The sequence below is a fragment of the Aspergillus brunneoviolaceus genome, assembly GCF_003184695.1.
Source record: "Aspergillus brunneoviolaceus CBS 621.78 unplaced genomic scaffold BO95scaffold_61, whole genome shotgun sequence".
NCBI classification, from domain to species: Eukaryota; Fungi; Ascomycota; class Eurotiomycetes; order Eurotiales; family Aspergillaceae; genus Aspergillus; species Aspergillus brunneoviolaceus.
In genome coordinates, this window is record NW_020290791.1 from 174,843 (window position 1) to 191,281 (window position 16,439).

The 16,439-nt window shown below is 51.5% G+C and overlaps 8 protein-coding genes and 1 non-coding gene across 9 annotated transcripts; 6 read left to right on the top strand and 3 right to left on the bottom strand.

The window, feature by feature from the left end:
• The first annotated feature begins 19 nt into the window (after positions 1-19).
• Positions 20-808, top strand: BO95DRAFT_445706 (uncharacterized protein). Its single transcript, XM_025587206.1, has 2 exons — positions 20-276; positions 347-808. Exons 1-2 carry the CDS (start codon positions 131-133, stop codon positions 759-761), a joined length of 561 nt encoding a protein of 186 aa, XP_025439313.1. The 5' UTR covers positions 20-130; the 3' UTR covers positions 762-808.
• Positions 809-966: 158 nt separating this feature from the next.
• BO95DRAFT_445709 (uncharacterized protein) lies at positions 967-2,386 on the bottom strand. The gene is made up of 4 exons (XM_025587207.1): positions 2,012-2,386; positions 1,795-1,909; positions 1,553-1,731; positions 967-1,502 (listed from the first exon to the last, which is right to left on the bottom strand). The coding sequence occupies exons 1-4, from the start codon at positions 2,123-2,125 to the stop codon at positions 1,200-1,202; spliced, it is 711 nt and encodes a 236-aa protein (XP_025439314.1). The 5' UTR covers positions 2,126-2,386; the 3' UTR covers positions 967-1,199.
• BO95DRAFT_420012 (5-formyltetrahydrofolate cyclo-ligase) lies at positions 2,229-3,409 on the top strand. Its single transcript, XM_025584516.1, has 3 exons — positions 2,229-2,576; positions 2,634-3,140; positions 3,209-3,409. The coding sequence occupies exons 1-3, from the start codon at positions 2,483-2,485 to the stop codon at positions 3,328-3,330; spliced, it is 723 nt and encodes a 240-aa protein (XP_025439315.1). The 5' UTR covers positions 2,229-2,482; the 3' UTR covers positions 3,331-3,409.
• A 116-nt stretch (positions 3,410-3,525) lies between these two features.
• On the bottom strand, positions 3,526-3,949 carry BO95DRAFT_455578 (small nuclear ribonucleoprotein E; the record flags this gene model as incomplete). The annotated part of the gene is made up of 3 exons (XM_025588350.1): positions 3,526-3,578; positions 3,657-3,747; positions 3,806-3,949. The coding sequence occupies 3 exons, from the start codon at positions 3,947-3,949 to the stop codon at positions 3,526-3,528; spliced, it is 288 nt and encodes a 95-aa protein (XP_025439316.1).
• Positions 3,950-4,222: 273 nt separating this feature from the next.
• Positions 4,223-8,285, top strand: BO95DRAFT_445711 (nuclear import receptor MTR10). Its single transcript, XM_025587208.1, has 8 exons — positions 4,223-4,616; positions 4,709-4,801; positions 4,857-5,129; positions 5,215-5,305; positions 5,376-6,656; positions 6,709-7,134; positions 7,195-7,725; positions 7,779-8,285. The coding sequence occupies exons 1-8, from the start codon at positions 4,485-4,487 to the stop codon at positions 7,865-7,867; spliced, it is 2,916 nt and encodes a 971-aa protein (XP_025439317.1). The 5' UTR covers positions 4,223-4,484; the 3' UTR covers positions 7,868-8,285.
• Positions 8,286-8,666: 381 nt separating this feature from the next.
• On the top strand, positions 8,667-8,749 carry BO95DRAFT_t235. Its single transcript has one exon. It is a non-coding gene; the product is annotated as a tRNA-Gln (tRNA).
• Positions 8,750-9,740: 991 nt separating this feature from the next.
• BO95DRAFT_227962 (putative C2H2 finger domain protein) lies at positions 9,741-13,330 on the top strand. The gene is made up of 2 exons (XM_025581244.1): positions 9,741-10,209; positions 10,273-13,330. Exons 1-2 carry the CDS (start codon positions 9,975-9,977, stop codon positions 13,098-13,100), a joined length of 3,063 nt encoding a protein of 1,020 aa, XP_025439318.1. The 5' UTR covers positions 9,741-9,974; the 3' UTR covers positions 13,101-13,330.
• A 535-nt stretch (positions 13,331-13,865) lies between these two features.
• On the top strand, positions 13,866-14,952 carry BO95DRAFT_445716 (putative cytokinesis EF-hand protein Cdc4). The gene is made up of 4 exons (XM_025587209.1): positions 13,866-14,293; positions 14,360-14,500; positions 14,563-14,655; positions 14,722-14,952. Exons 1-4 carry the CDS (start codon positions 14,104-14,106, stop codon positions 14,748-14,750), a joined length of 453 nt encoding a protein of 150 aa, XP_025439319.1. The 5' UTR covers positions 13,866-14,103; the 3' UTR covers positions 14,751-14,952.
• BO95DRAFT_445717 (uncharacterized protein) lies at positions 14,952-15,875 on the bottom strand. The gene has a single exon (XM_025587210.1). The coding sequence runs from the start codon at positions 15,678-15,680 to the stop codon at positions 15,051-15,053; it is 630 nt and encodes a 209-aa protein (XP_025439320.1). The 5' UTR covers positions 15,681-15,875; the 3' UTR covers positions 14,952-15,050.
• Positions 15,876-16,439: the final 564 nt, after the last annotated feature.

The following is a 16,439-nucleotide window of genomic DNA, read 5'->3' on the forward strand; positions in this document are numbered from 1 at the left end:
AGATTATTATCAGGCTTGGATTTTCTACGGGTCCGACAGCGTCATTAGTTCCACTCTACTAGAACAACAAAAAATCAATTCGCATCTGCATTCGCATTCTATTACTTCCTGTCGTTGCGTAATTCCGAACATGTTCCCAGCTCTGCGATCCACCTCGTCCCGTCTGGGTTTGCGCCTGGTGCGCTGGAACTCGACCGACAGCCCGATCTTGCCGCCTTTGATGACCAAGCTCAGAACTGACCTCAAGACGGCTATGAGAGCCAAGGATACTCCTCGGTTTGTCTGATACGACCTACGGATTGAGACAAGACTTGATTGATTACGCGGACTAACGCGCGCTTCTCAGGCTGAACGTCGTCCGGGCTCTGATTTCCGAAACCAACAACGCCGCGAAGACCTCCTCTCCCATTCAAACCGATATCCAGCTCCTGTCTCTGATTCGGAAACGTATTGCTGCCTCCAAGGATGCCATTGAGGAGTTCAAGGTTGAGAACCGCCCAGAGCTTCAAGAGCTTGAGGAGAAGCAGGTGACAGTCTTGGAGGAATACGGTGCCCAGGTGGAAACCATGAGCGCGGACGACATCAAGCAAGTTGTCTCCCAGACGCTCTCCAGCATGAAGGAGGCTGGCAAGAAGGTCGAAATCGGCCTTGTTCTCAAGTCTCTCTTCGCTGCCGGTGGTGCGCTGGCGGACAAGCCGGCTGACAAGTCTGAAACTGCAAGAATTGTCAAGGACGCTGTCACTGCCTTCAAGAAGAACTAATACTGGCATGTATTTTACCTACCTGTACGATCACAAATAAAACCGGGGATACGATAATACTGACGTTAATACACCGAGAGAAAGGTGGGGGAGAAATGTCGTTTCTAGCAATATATGTATCAACAATAGGTATGTTAACAAGTGAAGATTTACGGCGAGTCTAGAATGCGATGTTTTGAATACTCGAGATGATAGAGTGCAGAAAATTCCGCAGATGATTAAGTGTTAGCATTGAAAAGGCCCATGCATATGCGCGGCGGCCGTGTAATATTCCAACAAAGAAGTCCTTCAGCGCCATTCCCTATGATCATTTGTGTCCATGATGTCCTGAGTCCCCTGTTATTACCTAGTAAGTCAATTCGAACTCCAGATTCCATCTTGATAACCTTGCCATTGTACCGTCCGTCCGAAAAAGAATCATGTCGATGTCATTGTAGTTTACGAGCAGAAAACGGTGATTCCACCTATGGCAGTCATAATAACACCGAGCCACAGCAAGCGATCGGGATCGATGACATTCTCCTTCGACAAAAGGCCCTCCAAGCTGAAGTATGACTTGGTGTCTCCGCTCATTTGGCGTTTTTGCTTCTTAGCCTTTGAGGTGATCGGATTCAGGACCCCTGTAGGTAGGATTTGCGGTGGCCTGTACACGAGGTACATGGGATGCATGGGCGATCCGTCATGAGCGTACAGGTCCAGGCGTGGGATATCATGATATGGGTCTACCGAGATAGTAAAGGACTGCAGCTTTTAGCTAACTTGCCTTGAATGTATCGACCAGGGAAACATACCTTGAACTCCTCTGTCTGGTTATATCTCGTGTAGGACGTCAAAGGTGTAGCACATGGATCTGATACCAGCTGGCGCCCATCAACCGCAATCGGGGTTAACACCAGCGAACCATCGCTCTGCGCAGTGTATGTACCGTGCTGCCATTGCATTAAACCCTTTGGGCAAGCTGGGTCTTGGGCTATTGGATTGTTTACACGTCAGATTGCGACTCTAACAAAGCAGAGAGTGAGCAGGCACTGACGATTGGCTATTGCGCGGTAGTAAGCCTCTTCATAGAATCCATCCTCGGTGAACGAGTATGAGATGCCGGTCAGGTTTGGCTCCAGAAATCTGTCGTTGATTGGATCATAGAATCCCTAGAGACAAGGCCGGGTGTTAGTCAGTTTGGCGATTCTGATGCGTCGACTGAGATCCCTAGTAAACAATGATTTGGATAGAACGAGAGGAGTACAGCATACCGGACCTGTCACAACCTTACGGGACTTTGTCGTCCAGGTCCCTACTAGATCAGATACACTGGCCGCACTGGCAGCCGTCAGGAGGAGGCTGCAAAGAAAGTAGCCCGCAATCATCGCGAGTTTTGGTCAAAAAGGAAAGATGAAGGTCAAGAAGAGAGGTGTTAGGTAGTAGAAGAATGCCTACCTTCCTGCCTGCCGCCAAAGGGCGCAGGCGACCCTTGAACGGGGGGCGGATGCGGTACAGTCAGGACCTTAGGTATGTGCAACAACCAGGGCCCTGCCGATCAACAACCATGCACATCATGGCAACATGCCAAGCCACGCGGTTCCAGTCATTGCGATATCTCAGACACTGCTCCAGACAATAAGCGGAACTTCCTATATTCATCATCCTATCTCAATTAGAATCCACTGGTAATCCGCCCACAACTATCTCCTGTCAATATTTGTCCCTATCCCTCGATCTCAAGGATGATGGCTGGTCTACAGGCGGCGAAGAAGGACCTCCGGCGGAGAATGCGGGATGCGCTGCACAAGATCCCCGCCGACTCCATCACAAATCAATGTCAGCTCCGCCTCATGACCTTCACACTCGGTCTATGCAAACGCTGACCTCTACCAGCCAGAGTCGCCGCCAACAGGCTGTTTGCTCTTCAGGAATACCAGGATGCGAGGAGGATAGGGGTTTATCTCTCCATGCCGGCAGGGGAATTATCCACCACGGCCATCGTTCGGGATGCTCTGGCAAGTGGTAAGGAGGTCTTCGTGCCCTACATACACAAGCTAGAGTTATCGGAACAGTCGAGGACCTCCGTTATGGACATGCTCAAGTTAGAGTCGATGGAAGAATTCGAGGCTCTCCAGCCCGACAAATGGGGGATTCCGTCGCTGCCCGAGGTCCAAGTACTCAGGAAGATGAATTGCTTTGGGGGCAAAGGAGTCTCGCCCCAGCCAGAAGACGCTACAAAAGGACCTTACGGGCTCGACTTGATTGTGATGCCAGGAATGGCATTTGATGAAGGGCTCAGGAGATTAGGGCATGGTAAAGGCTATTATGATCATTTTCTGACAAGGTATTCAAGAGAGGGGGCTGCAGGTGGGTCAACAAAGCCGAAGTTGCCCTTCCTTGGTAAGGAACAAGCACCCTGCCACCAACGCAACCAACCATGAAATAGCCTGTTACTAATTCTCGCGCAGTTGCCCTATCTCTCAAGGAGCAAATGCTTCCCCCGACCGAAGAGATACCGGTAGCGGATCATGACTGGCCTGTAGACATGCTCATCGTCGGTGATGACCGGTCTCTGGTGCGCCAACACTGATTTTCCGGGAAAGCGAGTCATATCGATCCATAGGTTCGTCTATTTTGCTAGAAATGCAATATTTGTTTCCCAGCGACATCCGTGAAAAGCGAAAGGTAAAGAAGTGCAAACAAAGTCGTATAACGGCACGAGATCGGTTAAAAAAAAACAAAATTCCCTTTTCCCTTCAATCAATCCCTTAACGCCCCGATAAGATCACTGGACGGCCTGGATGAGGGAGACATTGTCGCCCTTGAGGAGGATTTGGCCTGTTGTAAAGTGGAACAACAGTCAGCAACTTTCCGTAACACACAAGCAGTTTGATCTTGCTATACGACTTCACATACCGAGCGGCCTCCGCTTCTCTTCCTCGGTCTTGGTAGCCATCCGAACCTCCACTGCGTCGTCAACGACCAGGTTCATGAACTCGTCGAAACCCTGTGCCGAAATTGTTAGCCGAGCGATCACAGCCACCAGAAAACACGGGGCCAATTACCCGGATCTTTCCTTCTATCCGGAAAGCCAGCTGCTCGTAAAGCCAGATAGACACTGTCGACCGTTGCTGAAGAAGCTTGAAGATGAAATGAATAGGCGCAAGCAGCGTCTTGCGAGCAGCTCCACCGCCTCCACGACCGGTCATGGTGGGCAAACGAGATGCGCAAATGAAGGGAGGGGCTATGTAAAGTGTAAAAGAGAGCGCAAGGATACCAAGATCCTAAAAACTGCAGTGGTAAATAATGACGCGTTGATGGAGTTGCGCGGGGATCGGGGAGAGAGAATTGAAGGAAGAGCTCCGTAAGTTCAGGACGGTCGGACTCGGGGAAGTTCGACGGAGGGAGAGGGAGGCTCACACAGCTTTTCCGTTTGGGTCGATCGTCAGTGACCACTCACTACATCCCACCTCCACCACCACTAACTTACTACTAAGTCAATCTTCCCCTCCCTTCCTCTTCACTTTCCCCCCTCCTTCAAATCTTCCGCCATTTTAGTTGAGGATTTCTGCGCTTGTCTCTCGTCTTTGAACTTTTTCTTTTAATGTTATTTAATGAGTGTATATGATCGCACTGCATAGGTGTTAAGCCTTCCGGCCTGGCTGAACCCCTCTTTCTCCCAACTCCATTACACCAACTTCCTCCCCCTCTCTAGAACATCCCAAACCCCCGAGTTGACAAACGATGACGAGCAAGGAGGGAGCTACAGGGCAGGCCTTTGGCCCGGTCCTGGCCGCGGTCGCTACCATGCAAGGAAATGTGTCGCGCGCCGAAAAAACGCATGCCCATGAATTCTTAGAGAAATTTCAGAAATCGGTAGGTTATCCTACCCCTCATTCCGCCACCTTGAATTAAATTGATGCCGCCCATGATTCCGATGCTGACCATTTCTGGGCTTGTGTCTCTAGGTCGAAGCTTGGACTATCACCCATGAAATGTTACAATCTCCGGATGTTCCTGTCGAAGCCAAGTTGTTCGCAGCGACGACGTTGAAAGGAAAGGTGAATTGGTACTCCGACCTGGGTCCAGCCATTCCTGCCTGCTGACCCCAACAAGATCATCTTCGATCTCGATCAGTTGCCGACCGAATCTGTAGTCGCGCTCAGAGACTCTATCCTGAACCTGCTTGTGGGTTTCGCCGCGGGTCCTCGGCCAATCCAAACACAGCTATGCGTATGCTTGGCCAGTCTGGCTATTCAGATGCTTGCATGGAAGGACGTACTCCCTACCGTGGGCGCTGCACTGGGAAGTAGCGCTGGAGATTGCGTGCTGGAGTTCCTAAAGATTCTCCCGGAAGAAGTAACGGAAGGCCGCAAGATCAATCTGAGTGTATGTTTGGCACGAGAAACCCCCTTTCAAACTGTTACTCTGCGATCGCGTATCTCCCTGACCCTAACACCCTGTCATTACCTAGGAAGATGATCTCAACATGCGGACAAAAGAACTCCTGGAAGATAATGCTGAACAGGTGATGCACCTATTGATTCAATATGCTCAGTCATCACGTATGTACAATATCACCCTGATATGTTCATTTCTACCTTGCTGACCACAATCGCTTTTGTCATCACACAGCGACTGCCTCTACTAACCCGCGCCTCTTGGATTGTATCACTTCATGGATGCGCGAGATTCCGGCCGCCAAGATTGTGGAGTCGCCTTTGATGGACGTCATTTTGAAGGGACTTGATGACGACAGATCTTTCGAGGCTGCCGTAGACAGCATGTGCACACTGTATCGAGATACCCGTGAAGTCGACGATTCGCTTGCCATTATCCAAGCCTTGTATCCGCGCATAATTTCACTTCGCCCCAAAATCGCCGAGTTTGCCGAATCCGAGGATACCGATGCCTACAAAGGCATCACGAGACTTTTTGCAGAAGCCGGTGAAGCGTGGGTTGTGTTGATCGCACGTCTACCATCCGACTTCCGTGGTCTGGTCGAGGCAGTTTTGGAGTGTTGCGCTCGGGATTGGGAACGAGACGCAATTTCACTGACCTTCGTTTTCTGGTACGAACTAAAGCAGTACGTGACGCTGGATCGATACGCAGACGCCCGAGTGAATTTGAGCGACGTCTTCTCGCAGTTGGTGGATATCATGGTCAAGCACCTCGAATATCCTGGGCCCGAAGAAGGCGAGACGGATTTGTTTGGAGGTGATCGCGAGCAGGAGGAGAAATTCCGGCACTTCCGCCACTCGATGGGAGATGTACTCAAGGATTGCTGCGCTGTCATCGGGGTCACCGAGTGCTTGACTAAAGCATACCAGTTGATTCAGCAGTGGGTCTCCAAGTATGCGTCGCAGTCCAGTGATGAGCACGTCCCACACTGGCAAGAGCTCGAGGCACCACTGTTCAGTTTGAGGGCCATGGGACGCATGGTGGATCCTGAGGAAAGCGTCGTCCTAACTCAGGTTATTCCATTGATCGTGCAGATTCCCAACCAAGAGAAGGTGCGATTCCAGGCTATCATGGCACTTGCACGCTACACGGAGTGGACGGCACAGCACCCGGAGACTTTGGAGGCCCAACTAAACTACGTCATCTCTGGGTTCCAGCATAGCTCTCCCGAAGTGGTCCAGGCTGCGGCTTTGGCCTTCAAGTACCTGGGAACAGACTGTCAAAAGCTGCTTGGGGGTCACATTGCCCAGCTCCACACGTTCTATGAGTCCGTGATTGACAAGCTGAAGCCTGCGAGTCAAGAGGAGGTAACCGAGGGCGTGGCAGCAGTGGTTGCAGTCCAACCTCTGGAGAAGATCTATGACACCTTGAAATTGTTCTGTGACCCTATCATGGCTCGCATCATGAACCTAGCGAATAACGCTCAGGATGAAGAAAGCCAACGGGCTGTTGCTGGTAGGACCGATGGCATACATTCATTGAGGATGGCGCGCTGACTATATTATAGATCACATTGGGTTGATTACCATTTTCGTCATGGTCGTGAACCCATATGTCTCTCCCCGTGAAGAGAACCCCGCCGTGAAGTACTGTGGTGAGATCTTGCCCATCATGAGCACGATTGCGCTGAACTTCACATCATCCACACCAATCCTCGAACGAGTTTGCCGTTGCTGGCGCAACATGATCATCTCCTACCGAACTGCAATCGCTCCTCTACTGCCAACTTTGGCCCAGAGTCTTGCTAGTGGCTTCCAGGCGTCGCGTGAAGGATGTTTCTTGTGGGCCACTGATGCCGTCGTCCGCGAGTTCTCGGAGGGTGCTGAGTTTGTGGATGCGAACACAAGCCAGGCTGTCTTCCAGTTCTACGAACAGCAAGCAATTGCATTCTTGCGCATCCTCAATGATTTGCCTCCAGAGAACCTACCTGATGGTACGTGTCCATCATCATCAAGTGTCATTCGTGTGGCCTAGCTAATTTAATCGCAACTAGTCATCGAGGATTTTTACCGTCTTTCGTCGGATGCGATCCGCTTCTATCCCAAGGAATGCATAACATCTGAGCTTTCGGTTCCCATTTTCTCGGCGGCCCTAAGCGCCCTCACCCTTCAGCAGATTGACCCTCTGATTGCCACTCTTCATTATTATCATGATCTGTTCAGCTTTGCATTCGAGAAGCCAGCGGTTTCCGAGTTCACCACGTCTGATGGCAATGCATATTCGACGCCCGTCGAAGTTCGTGAGGCAGTCAAGCGGCTTATCGCATCCCAGGGTCAACTGCTTGTCCAGCGGATCCTTACAGGCATGATGTTCACCTTCCCTGGAGAGTGCTTCCCAGATGCCTCCGGTGTTTTGATGTCCATGTTTGAATTGATGCCTGAAGATGCGGGAACTTGGTTGCAGTCCACTTTGCAAATGCTTCCTGCGGGTACGATGAAGCAGGGCGAGGCTGAGCGTCTATTGAAGGGGCTGTTTGACAAGATCCAGTCGGGTGAGACCCGGAAGATTCGGGTCTTGCTTCAAGGTAAGATCAAATTTACCAGTGGATGATCGAGTCCCATTAGTTGACAAGTACAGACTTCACCAATTCTTACCGCCGCCGAAATGTGGCTCCCAGAGACGGTCTGGGCCGACTTGAGGCCACCCGATTCAGATTCAGTGGATAGATGTTCAAATCGGAGGAGCCACGGGACTGAGCAAGTCAGGTCACAGCACCGCTAAGGATGTTGGGAGTGGCGCACATCACCCACCGACGCTCGGCCTCTGGGTCGGGGCGGACATTGACACGAACACATTTCGCGTCCACGGCATCCATCTGAGAAGATTCAGAATGCAATTGTGCGTCGAGAATCCACTCAGACTGCCCATCATGTATTTTCTCACCCCAGCATCAGCATCGCCCATACACGGTTGCATCAGGTCGTTCTATAAGCATTCGAGGATGATTAGCGGCCACGACCCATCCGGGGGGGGGCAGCAAGCGGACAAAACAGCTTGCACGGTTACCCACTTTGTAAAAACGTGACACCATTAGTATTATAGCGTAGGAAACTTAGATATATTATAAGAACAATGATACGCCGGTTAGTTATAGCAGACCACGAAATCGACATAAAGTCTGGACATTGCCTGGCATGGGTCACTCGTCTGACCTACATAGTGTGTTGTGCAATGGGTATGATGGTCTTGTGATTGCGGCCATATCTCAACTGAAAATCCAGCAGAGTCTAGCGGACTCACATTAGTGACATTCTTATACATGGGTCTGGAACGCAGTTTGTTTTGATGAACGTTGCTTCGTCAACACTGTGGAGGCATACCAGGTGGAATTAAGAAGATTGTTGAGGCCGGAATATTTGTACCTTCATTGACTGCTATCGCCAGGGAACAATTTTTTGCTGCAAATGCACAAAAGGATGCTCAAAAGGCATATGAGTTAGATAAAAGCCTTGTATTTCAAGAACAGGTTGTGTAGTGTAGTGGTTATCACTTTGGATTTTGATACCAACCAAGTTCCAATAACCCCGGTTCGAACCCGGGCACGACCTTTCTTTTGTTGTTTTTTTCCCCTGCCAGTGCAGGCTGATATAGGAAAGCTCATCTCGCTTTCGACATAAAAGTATGAGGAGGATGCTTGAGTAGGGATCTGATCTATTTTTAACCGCCTTGTCATAGTTAAAAGATTATTCAGAAGGCTCCACGTATGTGTATATATGTAAGCTCACTGCGTCATTTACTGGCTAATAGACATTGCTACAGGCTTACTCCTGGCCTATGCTTCGAACTTTACTACTCATTCACTCAATGACAGATTCCTAAGTGTTAGTGACCACTTGTTGCTTATGTGCGATTGTTCTTCCTGAGTCTCTTGTATTGTTGTAGCTTTTGCAGTACAATATGTTCCCAGCTGTGATGTTTATATGTATATGCATCTCACGTGTAATGCACATTCATAGTGTAGTTTGATGAGATCATCTAACAGGTATTTGAATGTTCTAGTGTTATAGCCGGGTTCTATGACTGTTCGGTGCAGGTGTACGGTATACATTGTCAACCTTGAACAAGGATTAAGGTTGCGTGTAAAGCATTCCATCCCTCCATCGAATCCGTTCCGCCCTCCGATCGGGATCTGCCCCACCTTCGCAACAGCACGCGGTCTCTCCAACGACCCCGGAGTCTCAGGGTCCATCTAAGATCCCCTCATTGCTCATCTTTCAGATGTATCAGCCCTAGACTCCCACTTTTAATACAATCGTTTGATCCCAGGCGGCTGTCGATTCCGAAGACTGCGCTCACTCGGTGGAATCGGGAGCTGCGCTAAGTCGTGAGTTTCTTCGGAACCTCCCCGGCCATCTTCCCCTCTTCCGTCTCCAATTCCTGATCTTTCCCCAACAGCCTACAATCTGTCGTACGTTAAACCTAACCTCGCGCGCGCTGTGCATTCTTTCGGCACCTACAGAGACCCGATACCGCTATTATACTCGGATACCCAGCCTCACATTCTTTCCCATAGATCGAAACCGTCCTCGACATCTGCCCGAAGCTGATCCGTCCCGCCCGCCGAGATTTCGGTCCCCACGGGGTCGCGCGAATCTACGATTGTACCTAACGCCGACGACCAACACACGCTCCCATTGGATTCTTCTCCATTCACTCTAGCTTCCTATGGCTGATCTCGCTACACCCTGAATCTGAGTTCGAGCTCTTGCGGGTCATGTCCGCCCACCGACAAGGCACTAATGATCGAAACTTTCCACTGCCATATCCTTGCGCATGATGACTTCAGCTGTCACTGCAGTAGCTCCCCCGGAACAGGGACCTCAAAGCTCCCGCGAGGAAACACATATGTCGACCGAAAACGATGCGGCAGATGCGGCGCTGGATGGCTCCTCACGGAAGAGGAAGAGAACTCGGAAAGTTCAGACGGATCGTAAATTTGAATGTACCTTTGATGGGTGTGGGAAGAGTTATTCGCGCGCAGAACACCTGTACCGTCATCAGCTGAATCGTTCGCTTCCCCACCTTCAAAGGATTATTCAAAGGAGCGTAAGCTGACTAGCGATCAACCTAGATACCCCAAAACAGATCTACCGATGTGATTTTCCCGACTGCTACCGATCCTTTGTCCGACAGGACCTGTGCCTGCGCCATCGTGAACGACACACGACGCAAGGGTCTCAACTGCAGAAGCGGGACAGTTTCGCGCAGGCTACCGTAAATCATGCACCGACTGTCTCAACTGAGCAGAACAAGCCGCCCGTGCTTAAGAAAACCCACAGCGAATCCCCGACTGGGGTCCCAATCTCTTCTCCCACACACAAATCAACCCAGGCGTCAGTTGAGGGACGGGTAGATTCCATCACCATCACCAATATCGACGTAAAATCCGCTGCGGTTCCCTCTCGGACAGGGCATTCGCCTCAGGCATACAAATATCCACCACTTAGTTCACAGCCGGGTGTTGAGCTATCAGATCCCACCTTTTCTCGCTCTGTTAGTCTGAGCAACCGAACCACCAGCTCCCCGGCGGGCCAGTCAGCCAGTACTTTCAGCCCCTCGGATTACCATACGCACCGGAGTCATCCATCGACTAGCATGTCTCTACATTCGGGCGAAACAGGTCAACAGAACCGAGGACGTCATTCTGTAAATGAAACGACAATCATATCTAGCTATATGGATGGGCAGTCGCTGGCAAATCCGGCACCATATGCACCGATGCCTGGGGATGGATACGCGGGTATCTTGGCGCCAGCAGTGACAACTTCAGCGCCGGCGACATTGGACACCGTGAGTACTTTTGATGCGCTGGACACTGTTCCCGGTATGATGGCTCCGGGGTCAACGGTGGCAGACCCTGGTTTTGACGCTCTGGCCTCCTGTGTCTACCCGATTTTTGGCGGAGAGACGCACAACCGGTCTCCCTTCGCAATGCCCGAGGATTTCACAGCGTGGCTGTTCAATGACCCTCTTCCCAGCTCGTCCTCGATGGGCTACCCATCTGCAACCAATATGATCCCGAACTACCTCAATGCGATCCAGCTGCAGAACCAGTTTTTGCTGGGCGATCCTGGGTACGGGAGTTTCATGAACGGAGTAATTCCGCACGATCCGATGAGCGTGACTAGTATCCTGGACGCCGGGTCTTCACGAATGAGCCTCTCAAATGAAAAGAGACAGGAGCTTCTTGCGCTTATGGGGTCACGCTTTAATGAAGCAGCATACTCAGCAGTGGCAAAACGGAAGGATGCTTTGATGGAAGGTGATATGAATGACGACCGCCATGTCCTAGGACCGCGCATGATGGAGGCCTATATCGCATCGTACTGGCATCATTTCCACCCTCAATTACCCATCTTGCATCGTCCGTCATTTGTCTTGAACAAAGCCCCGAACCTGCTTCTGCTGGCTGTCATAGCTATTGGAGCGTCTACCCTGGACAAGATGTATGGATCAGACGTCACTGAGACCGCAGCTGAGCTGGCGAACTTTATTGCATGGCATTTACGTTGGGAGTTGTTCATGGATGCCGACTTTCGGCCTCCAGCAAAGCTGTGGGTCTTCCAGGCACTACTCCTCCTCGAAGTGTACGAGAAGATGTACTCCACCCGTGCACTGCATGAGCGAGCGCATATACACCATGATACTACTCTTACGTTAATGCGACGTGGCAGTTCGTTGATTGGCCGCTCTGCACTAGATTCCCCCGCGAGCCTTAGAGACGATCGACAAAGTCGCTCAGTAACCGGGTCGACGTTGACTCCCGATTTCGTGGCGGAAGAGTCATGGACTCACTGGATCAAAGCCGAAGCTACAAGGCGGGTAGCATTTGCAGCCTTTGTGTTAGACTCTACGCATGCGACCATGTTTGGACACTCAGCCAAGATGGTGGCCCACGAGCTGCGTCTGCCTCTTCCGTGCGATGGAGCGCTATGGTCTGCGACCAATGCCTCTGAAGTGGCTCGAGTGCAATCTAGTCTACATGCGAATGGAGTCAAACCTCTCATGTTTTTGGATGGTCTTAAAAGGACGCTCAATGGCCAGCCGGTCCGAACCAATGCATTTGGACGCACCATTCTTATGGCAGGCTTGCTGAGTGTCAGCTGGCACATGAACCAGCGTGATCTCCAGGTAAGTTCGCTGGGTGTGCTGCAGGCATTGGGGGGTCGCGATAAGTGGAGGTCCGCCTTACTGCGGGCTTTCGACAACTGGCGACGGGATTTCGACGAGGCTTTGGGAACGTCGGAGCCAGGATCGTTTACCGGGGGTTACCGAGCGCGACACCCTTGGGACGAAGCCAATGTATTCGAATCGCGCGATGTCTTGCATGGACTTGCACATATGGCCTCCCATGTCGACATTGTGGATTGCCAGGTTTTTGCCGGAGCTGGGCGGCTCATGGGGCGCGCCATCACCCGAAAGGACTACGACGGGGCGCGCGAAAAAATGAACCGATGGGCAACTAAGGCCACGGCCCGCGACGCCACATTCTACGCTCTGAGGTTTCTGTCTGAGTGTCTGTTGGACGAGGAGCGGGTGCTCGATAATGATGAAGCCTACTCGGGACGGGATGACTACCTGCTCAACCGACCATGGGTCCTTTATGTTGCTGCTCTCGTGGTCTGGTGCTACGGGTACGCTCTCGAAGGCCCGCTCAATCACCCCGTCAAATTGGTTCGACCTGCAGAGCAGCGACATGACATGCAACAGTTCTTGCGGCGGGTTGGCGGAGTTCGCGAACCCAGTGACCTTGAGGGGATGAAAGGATGCAATCAATGTATGGGGTTGCTGATGGTTCTCCGCAATGGGTTCACGAACACTCGCTGGGAGCTACTGACTGAGGCGGCCAATTTACTCAGCAGCTGTATCGACAAGCTGAATGGCGGCGCAGCCGCGTAATGTGGCCGACGTACTGGATTCTGGCAGTGCACACCACTGCAAGTCCCATTTAGTCGGCAGGCTTGTACTTAATCTTCTTGTATATCTAATACGCTTTATCGCAAACTTTGCCAGAGATGAAAGTTGAAGCCAGCTACTTTTCTTTGTGGTAGTCAAGCTAGGCTTCGAAGGGCGTTTGTGACCATGATGTGACCAGGAATGTTTCATGAGGGAGAGACCATGGCAAAGAGGTTTTTATGACCTATTCAGTTCTTTAATCCAGTAGAACCGACCAAGGTTGGCGTTCCTATAGATCTGAACTCAGTACTGCGCGTATTGGAGCCTGAGGTGTCCGGTTACCACAACAACAAGCGCGGGGCGGGCGTCATTGCTTGTTTCGCTCCCTTCTTTGAGTCTTTCCTCCTCCTCCTCCTCCACCGCCTCACCTCCTTTCCTCTTCCTCCCCTCCCCTCCTTCATTCCAGTCAATCCAATATCTTTTGGTGTTTACCCCCAACCCAGGTGAACGTGCTGATTGAATTCTTCGTGCCAATTCATCGCCTTGTCACCTTCGCTTAAACAGGAAGAACATTCCGTTTGTGGAATCAACAGAACAACAACCATGGTACGTGGCTGGATCTCATTGCTTATGGAGCCATGGCCTGCATTGGGGTTCCTGGCGGGCGGATGAGGAAATGCCCGGGCGACGACACCTTACGTCTTATTGCAGCGCGTCCGCTATCATTAAGGCTAGGGATTGATTACACAATTGATTGTTGTTGACCCTCTGGTGTTGAATCTACGAGCGAGTTGTTTGGAACCATGGTGGAATCCCGGCCCTCTCGTCTGCCCGTCCAATCCCTTCCGCCCCTCGTTTCCGCGGATCGCAGCCTTGCGTCGCTGGTTGCTCGTCACCTCAGCGGCACGATCTGAATCTCTCTCTTTCCTTCTCTTCTTCATCCCCGTCGCTTCCATTCCTTCTCTGCCGTTTCTATCTATCTATCTTTATCGCATCGCATCTGAAGATGGCACACTCACCTCATTCTCACCACGATCAACAGGCCTCGACCAACTACAAGGAAGCTTTCTCGCTGTTCGACAAGCGCGGTACCGGCAAGGTCGCCATCGAATCGCTGGGCGATCTCCTCCGTGCCTGCGGGCAGAACCCCACGTTGGCGGAAATCGCGGATCTGGAGAAGAGCGTGGGCGGAGACTGTATGCGCGCGCCCTTGATTCTGGAATTCCTTTAAAAAGGATTGTTGCTGACTGACGACGATCTAGTTGACTTCGAGTCGTTCTTGAAGGTCCTCAACCGCCCCGGAGGATTCCGCGATCCCGGCGAGCCCGAGGAATACACCCGCGGATTCCAAGTATTTGATAAGGACTTGACTGGATTTATTGGAGTGGGCCAACTGCGCTACAGTATGTTCACGCTCGCCGGGCGATGAGAATTCGGGAATCTGCGATATTGACGATGGCTATAGTTCTTACCAACCTGGGCGAGAAGATGTCCGACGAGGAGGTCGATGAGTTGCTGAAGGCCGTTGACACTAGCTCCGGCGAGATCAACTATACCGGTACGTTTGACAACATCCCCACATCGATCCCGGGGAATTCAGCAAGACTGATATCGAGTTCTGCAGATCTCGTCCGCACCATCCTTGCCAACTAAACGACATACGATACCCTTTCCCTGACGCTTCGTGACGAAATGCCTCCTTTCTTCTTCCCTGCGCGATCCCTGTTGTCGGAGTTGTCGGCTTGAGATTAGATTAGTTCATCTGTTATAAAGTTTATTCCGCTTGTAGTGTATATGGAGCTGGCGTATGCCATTCAGCAAATTTGGAACTGCAAGACAGAACCTTGAGTCTATGTTGATTACCAGCATCTTCCGATCTCTGAGCTGTAGACAATTCGAAAAAGGGTAACTTGTACTTCGTAAAACAGTAGGACCAGCATACCCCAGGGCAAATCACGAACTCTCCATCCACCCAGCCCACTCCCGATCCATCGCCCCCAACTTCTCAACATCATTCGCCTCCATGACCCCCGTCTCCATCAAGGCCCCCGGCAGAAGATACACCACCTTCGCCCGTCGATTTCCATCATCTTCCTCATCTTCCCCTGCTGCCTCCTTGGTGATCTCCGTCGACGGAAAATGCACCGCATCCAAGAAATACCCCACCACGACGCGACACCGCCCGCACCGGAGCAGCAGGCGCTTCTCGAACCCATCCTCCCGCCTCACCAAGGTAGGTTTCCGGTCTGGGATGGTGGTGGAGAGGAGGATCGTGTAGTGAGGCTGTTTCGCCGCGGCGTTCTCGGCCTTGGGGTTGTTGTTTGTATCCAGCTCGTCATCCTCCTCCTCGTCCTCCTCCTCCTCCTCTGCGCGGGGCAGCGGCAGGATCAGCGCGGCATCCTGGGCTGGGGGTTTGCGGCGCGGGAGGGTCGTGATTGTGCGGGTTGTGGCGAGGAGGAGGTGGTTGCAGAAGCGACAGTGGTTTGTGTGGATGGGGAGTCTTTGTTTTGGTGTCGGAGGGGGGTGGTGTGGTTCTCGGGGTTGTTGAGGTTGGGAGTCGGGGTGTGGTGGGTGTGAGGACATTGTTCTGCGAGACGTTGTTGGCTTTATTTCGTGTTGGGTTTTGTAAGTTTCCGGTATATTTGTTGTTTAGGATGAGAGGGAATTGTAGGTTATGTCAATCTTGTGGGTTATGGGCGGTAAGCGTGGGTGTAGATGTAGGTGTGGGTGTAGTGGTTAGTGGTTTTCAGTCATGTTGTATGTACGCGCGGAAGCTGGACTGAGTTGGAGTTGCTTGGAGATGACGGAAATTGATTGAACTGGAAGATGCGGGTCCACACTTCACTTCAACCCCACAGGTGAGTGTGTGCCTGAGGACGCAATTACCCTCGGGACTCGGAGCACCTGCAGAGCTACGGAGTACCTAACATAGGTAGGTTAAGCTTCTTCAGTATTTAGGGTTGGGCTTATCGATAAGGGAACCTTAGGTTGCAGTGGGCTGTCATCGGGAAGCGACGGAGGGAGAACCTGCATGCATTCGGGCTGTGTTGGGAAAGCTTATTCCTGTGGTTCTTATTGATTACTTTGGCTGATGTATGTAGATTTACGGGGTATTTACAACCATGCGGACTATTGCAGATCAAGTATTCCGAGTTTGCACAATCTCAACACAAAGCAGACTGGCAGGTGTAAGCGATCTCTCGGAGTGTAGATACATTGTCGCACCTGTGTTGATTGGTACACTCGCAAGAATAACACAAGAGTGAGGATATATACAAAATAGATCAGGTAGGATCCCTTTTCGCCGCATTGGCATCAACGCCTCTCCTTGACTCTCCTGGT

Bases quoted from the DNA above. Each gene is read 5' to 3' on its own strand.
- BO95DRAFT_445711 (XM_025587208.1), top strand. From the start codon at position 4,485: ATGACGAGCAAGGAGGGAGCTACAGGGCAGGCCTTTGGCCCGGTCCTG. The intron at 5,130-5,214 runs GTATGTTTGGCA...GTCATTACCTAG, and splicing joins GCCGCAAGATCAATCTGAGT to GAAGATGATCTCAACATGCG. The intron at 7,135-7,194 runs GTACGTGTCCAT...AATCGCAACTAG, and splicing joins TCCAGAGAACCTACCTGATG to TCATCGAGGATTTTTACCGT.
- BO95DRAFT_420012 (XM_025584516.1), top strand. From the start codon at position 2,483: ATGATGGCTGGTCTACAGGCGGCGAAGAAGGACCTCCGGCGGAGAATG. The intron at 2,577-2,633 runs GTCAGCTCCGCC...GACCTCTACCAG, and splicing joins CGACTCCATCACAAATCAAT to CCAGAGTCGCCGCCAACAGG. The intron at 3,141-3,208 runs GTAAGGAACAAG...ATTCTCGCGCAG, and splicing joins GCCGAAGTTGCCCTTCCTTG to TTGCCCTATCTCTCAAGGAG.
- BO95DRAFT_445717 (XM_025587210.1), bottom strand. From the start codon at position 15,680: ATGTCCTCACACCCACCACACCCCGACTCCCAACCTCAACAACCCCGA.
- BO95DRAFT_227962 (XM_025581244.1), top strand. From the start codon at position 9,975: ATGATGACTTCAGCTGTCACTGCAGTAGCTCCCCCGGAACAGGGACCT. The intron at 10,210-10,272 runs GTTCGCTTCCCC...CGATCAACCTAG, and splicing joins GTACCGTCATCAGCTGAATC to ATACCCCAAAACAGATCTAC.
- BO95DRAFT_445706 (XM_025587206.1), top strand. From the start codon at position 131: ATGTTCCCAGCTCTGCGATCCACCTCGTCCCGTCTGGGTTTGCGCCTG. The intron at 277-346 runs GTTTGTCTGATA...CGCGCTTCTCAG, and splicing joins AGAGCCAAGGATACTCCTCG to GCTGAACGTCGTCCGGGCTC.
- BO95DRAFT_445709 (XM_025587207.1), bottom strand. From the start codon at position 2,125: ATGATTGCGGGCTACTTTCTTTGCAGCCTCCTCCTGACGGCTGCCAGT. The intron at 1,732-1,794 runs GTCAGTGCCTGC...ACAATCCAATAG, and splicing joins CTACCGCGCAATAGCCAATC to CCCAAGACCCAGCTTGCCCA. The intron at 1,503-1,552 runs GTATGTTTCCCT...TAAAAGCTGCAG, and splicing joins ACCAGACAGAGGAGTTCAAG to TCCTTTACTATCTCGGTAGA.
- BO95DRAFT_445716 (XM_025587209.1), top strand. From the start codon at position 14,104: ATGGCACACTCACCTCATTCTCACCACGATCAACAGGCCTCGACCAAC. The intron at 14,294-14,359 runs GTATGCGCGCGC...ACGACGATCTAG, and splicing joins GAAGAGCGTGGGCGGAGACT to TTGACTTCGAGTCGTTCTTG. The intron at 14,656-14,721 runs GTACGTTTGACA...CGAGTTCTGCAG, and splicing joins CGGCGAGATCAACTATACCG to ATCTCGTCCGCACCATCCTT.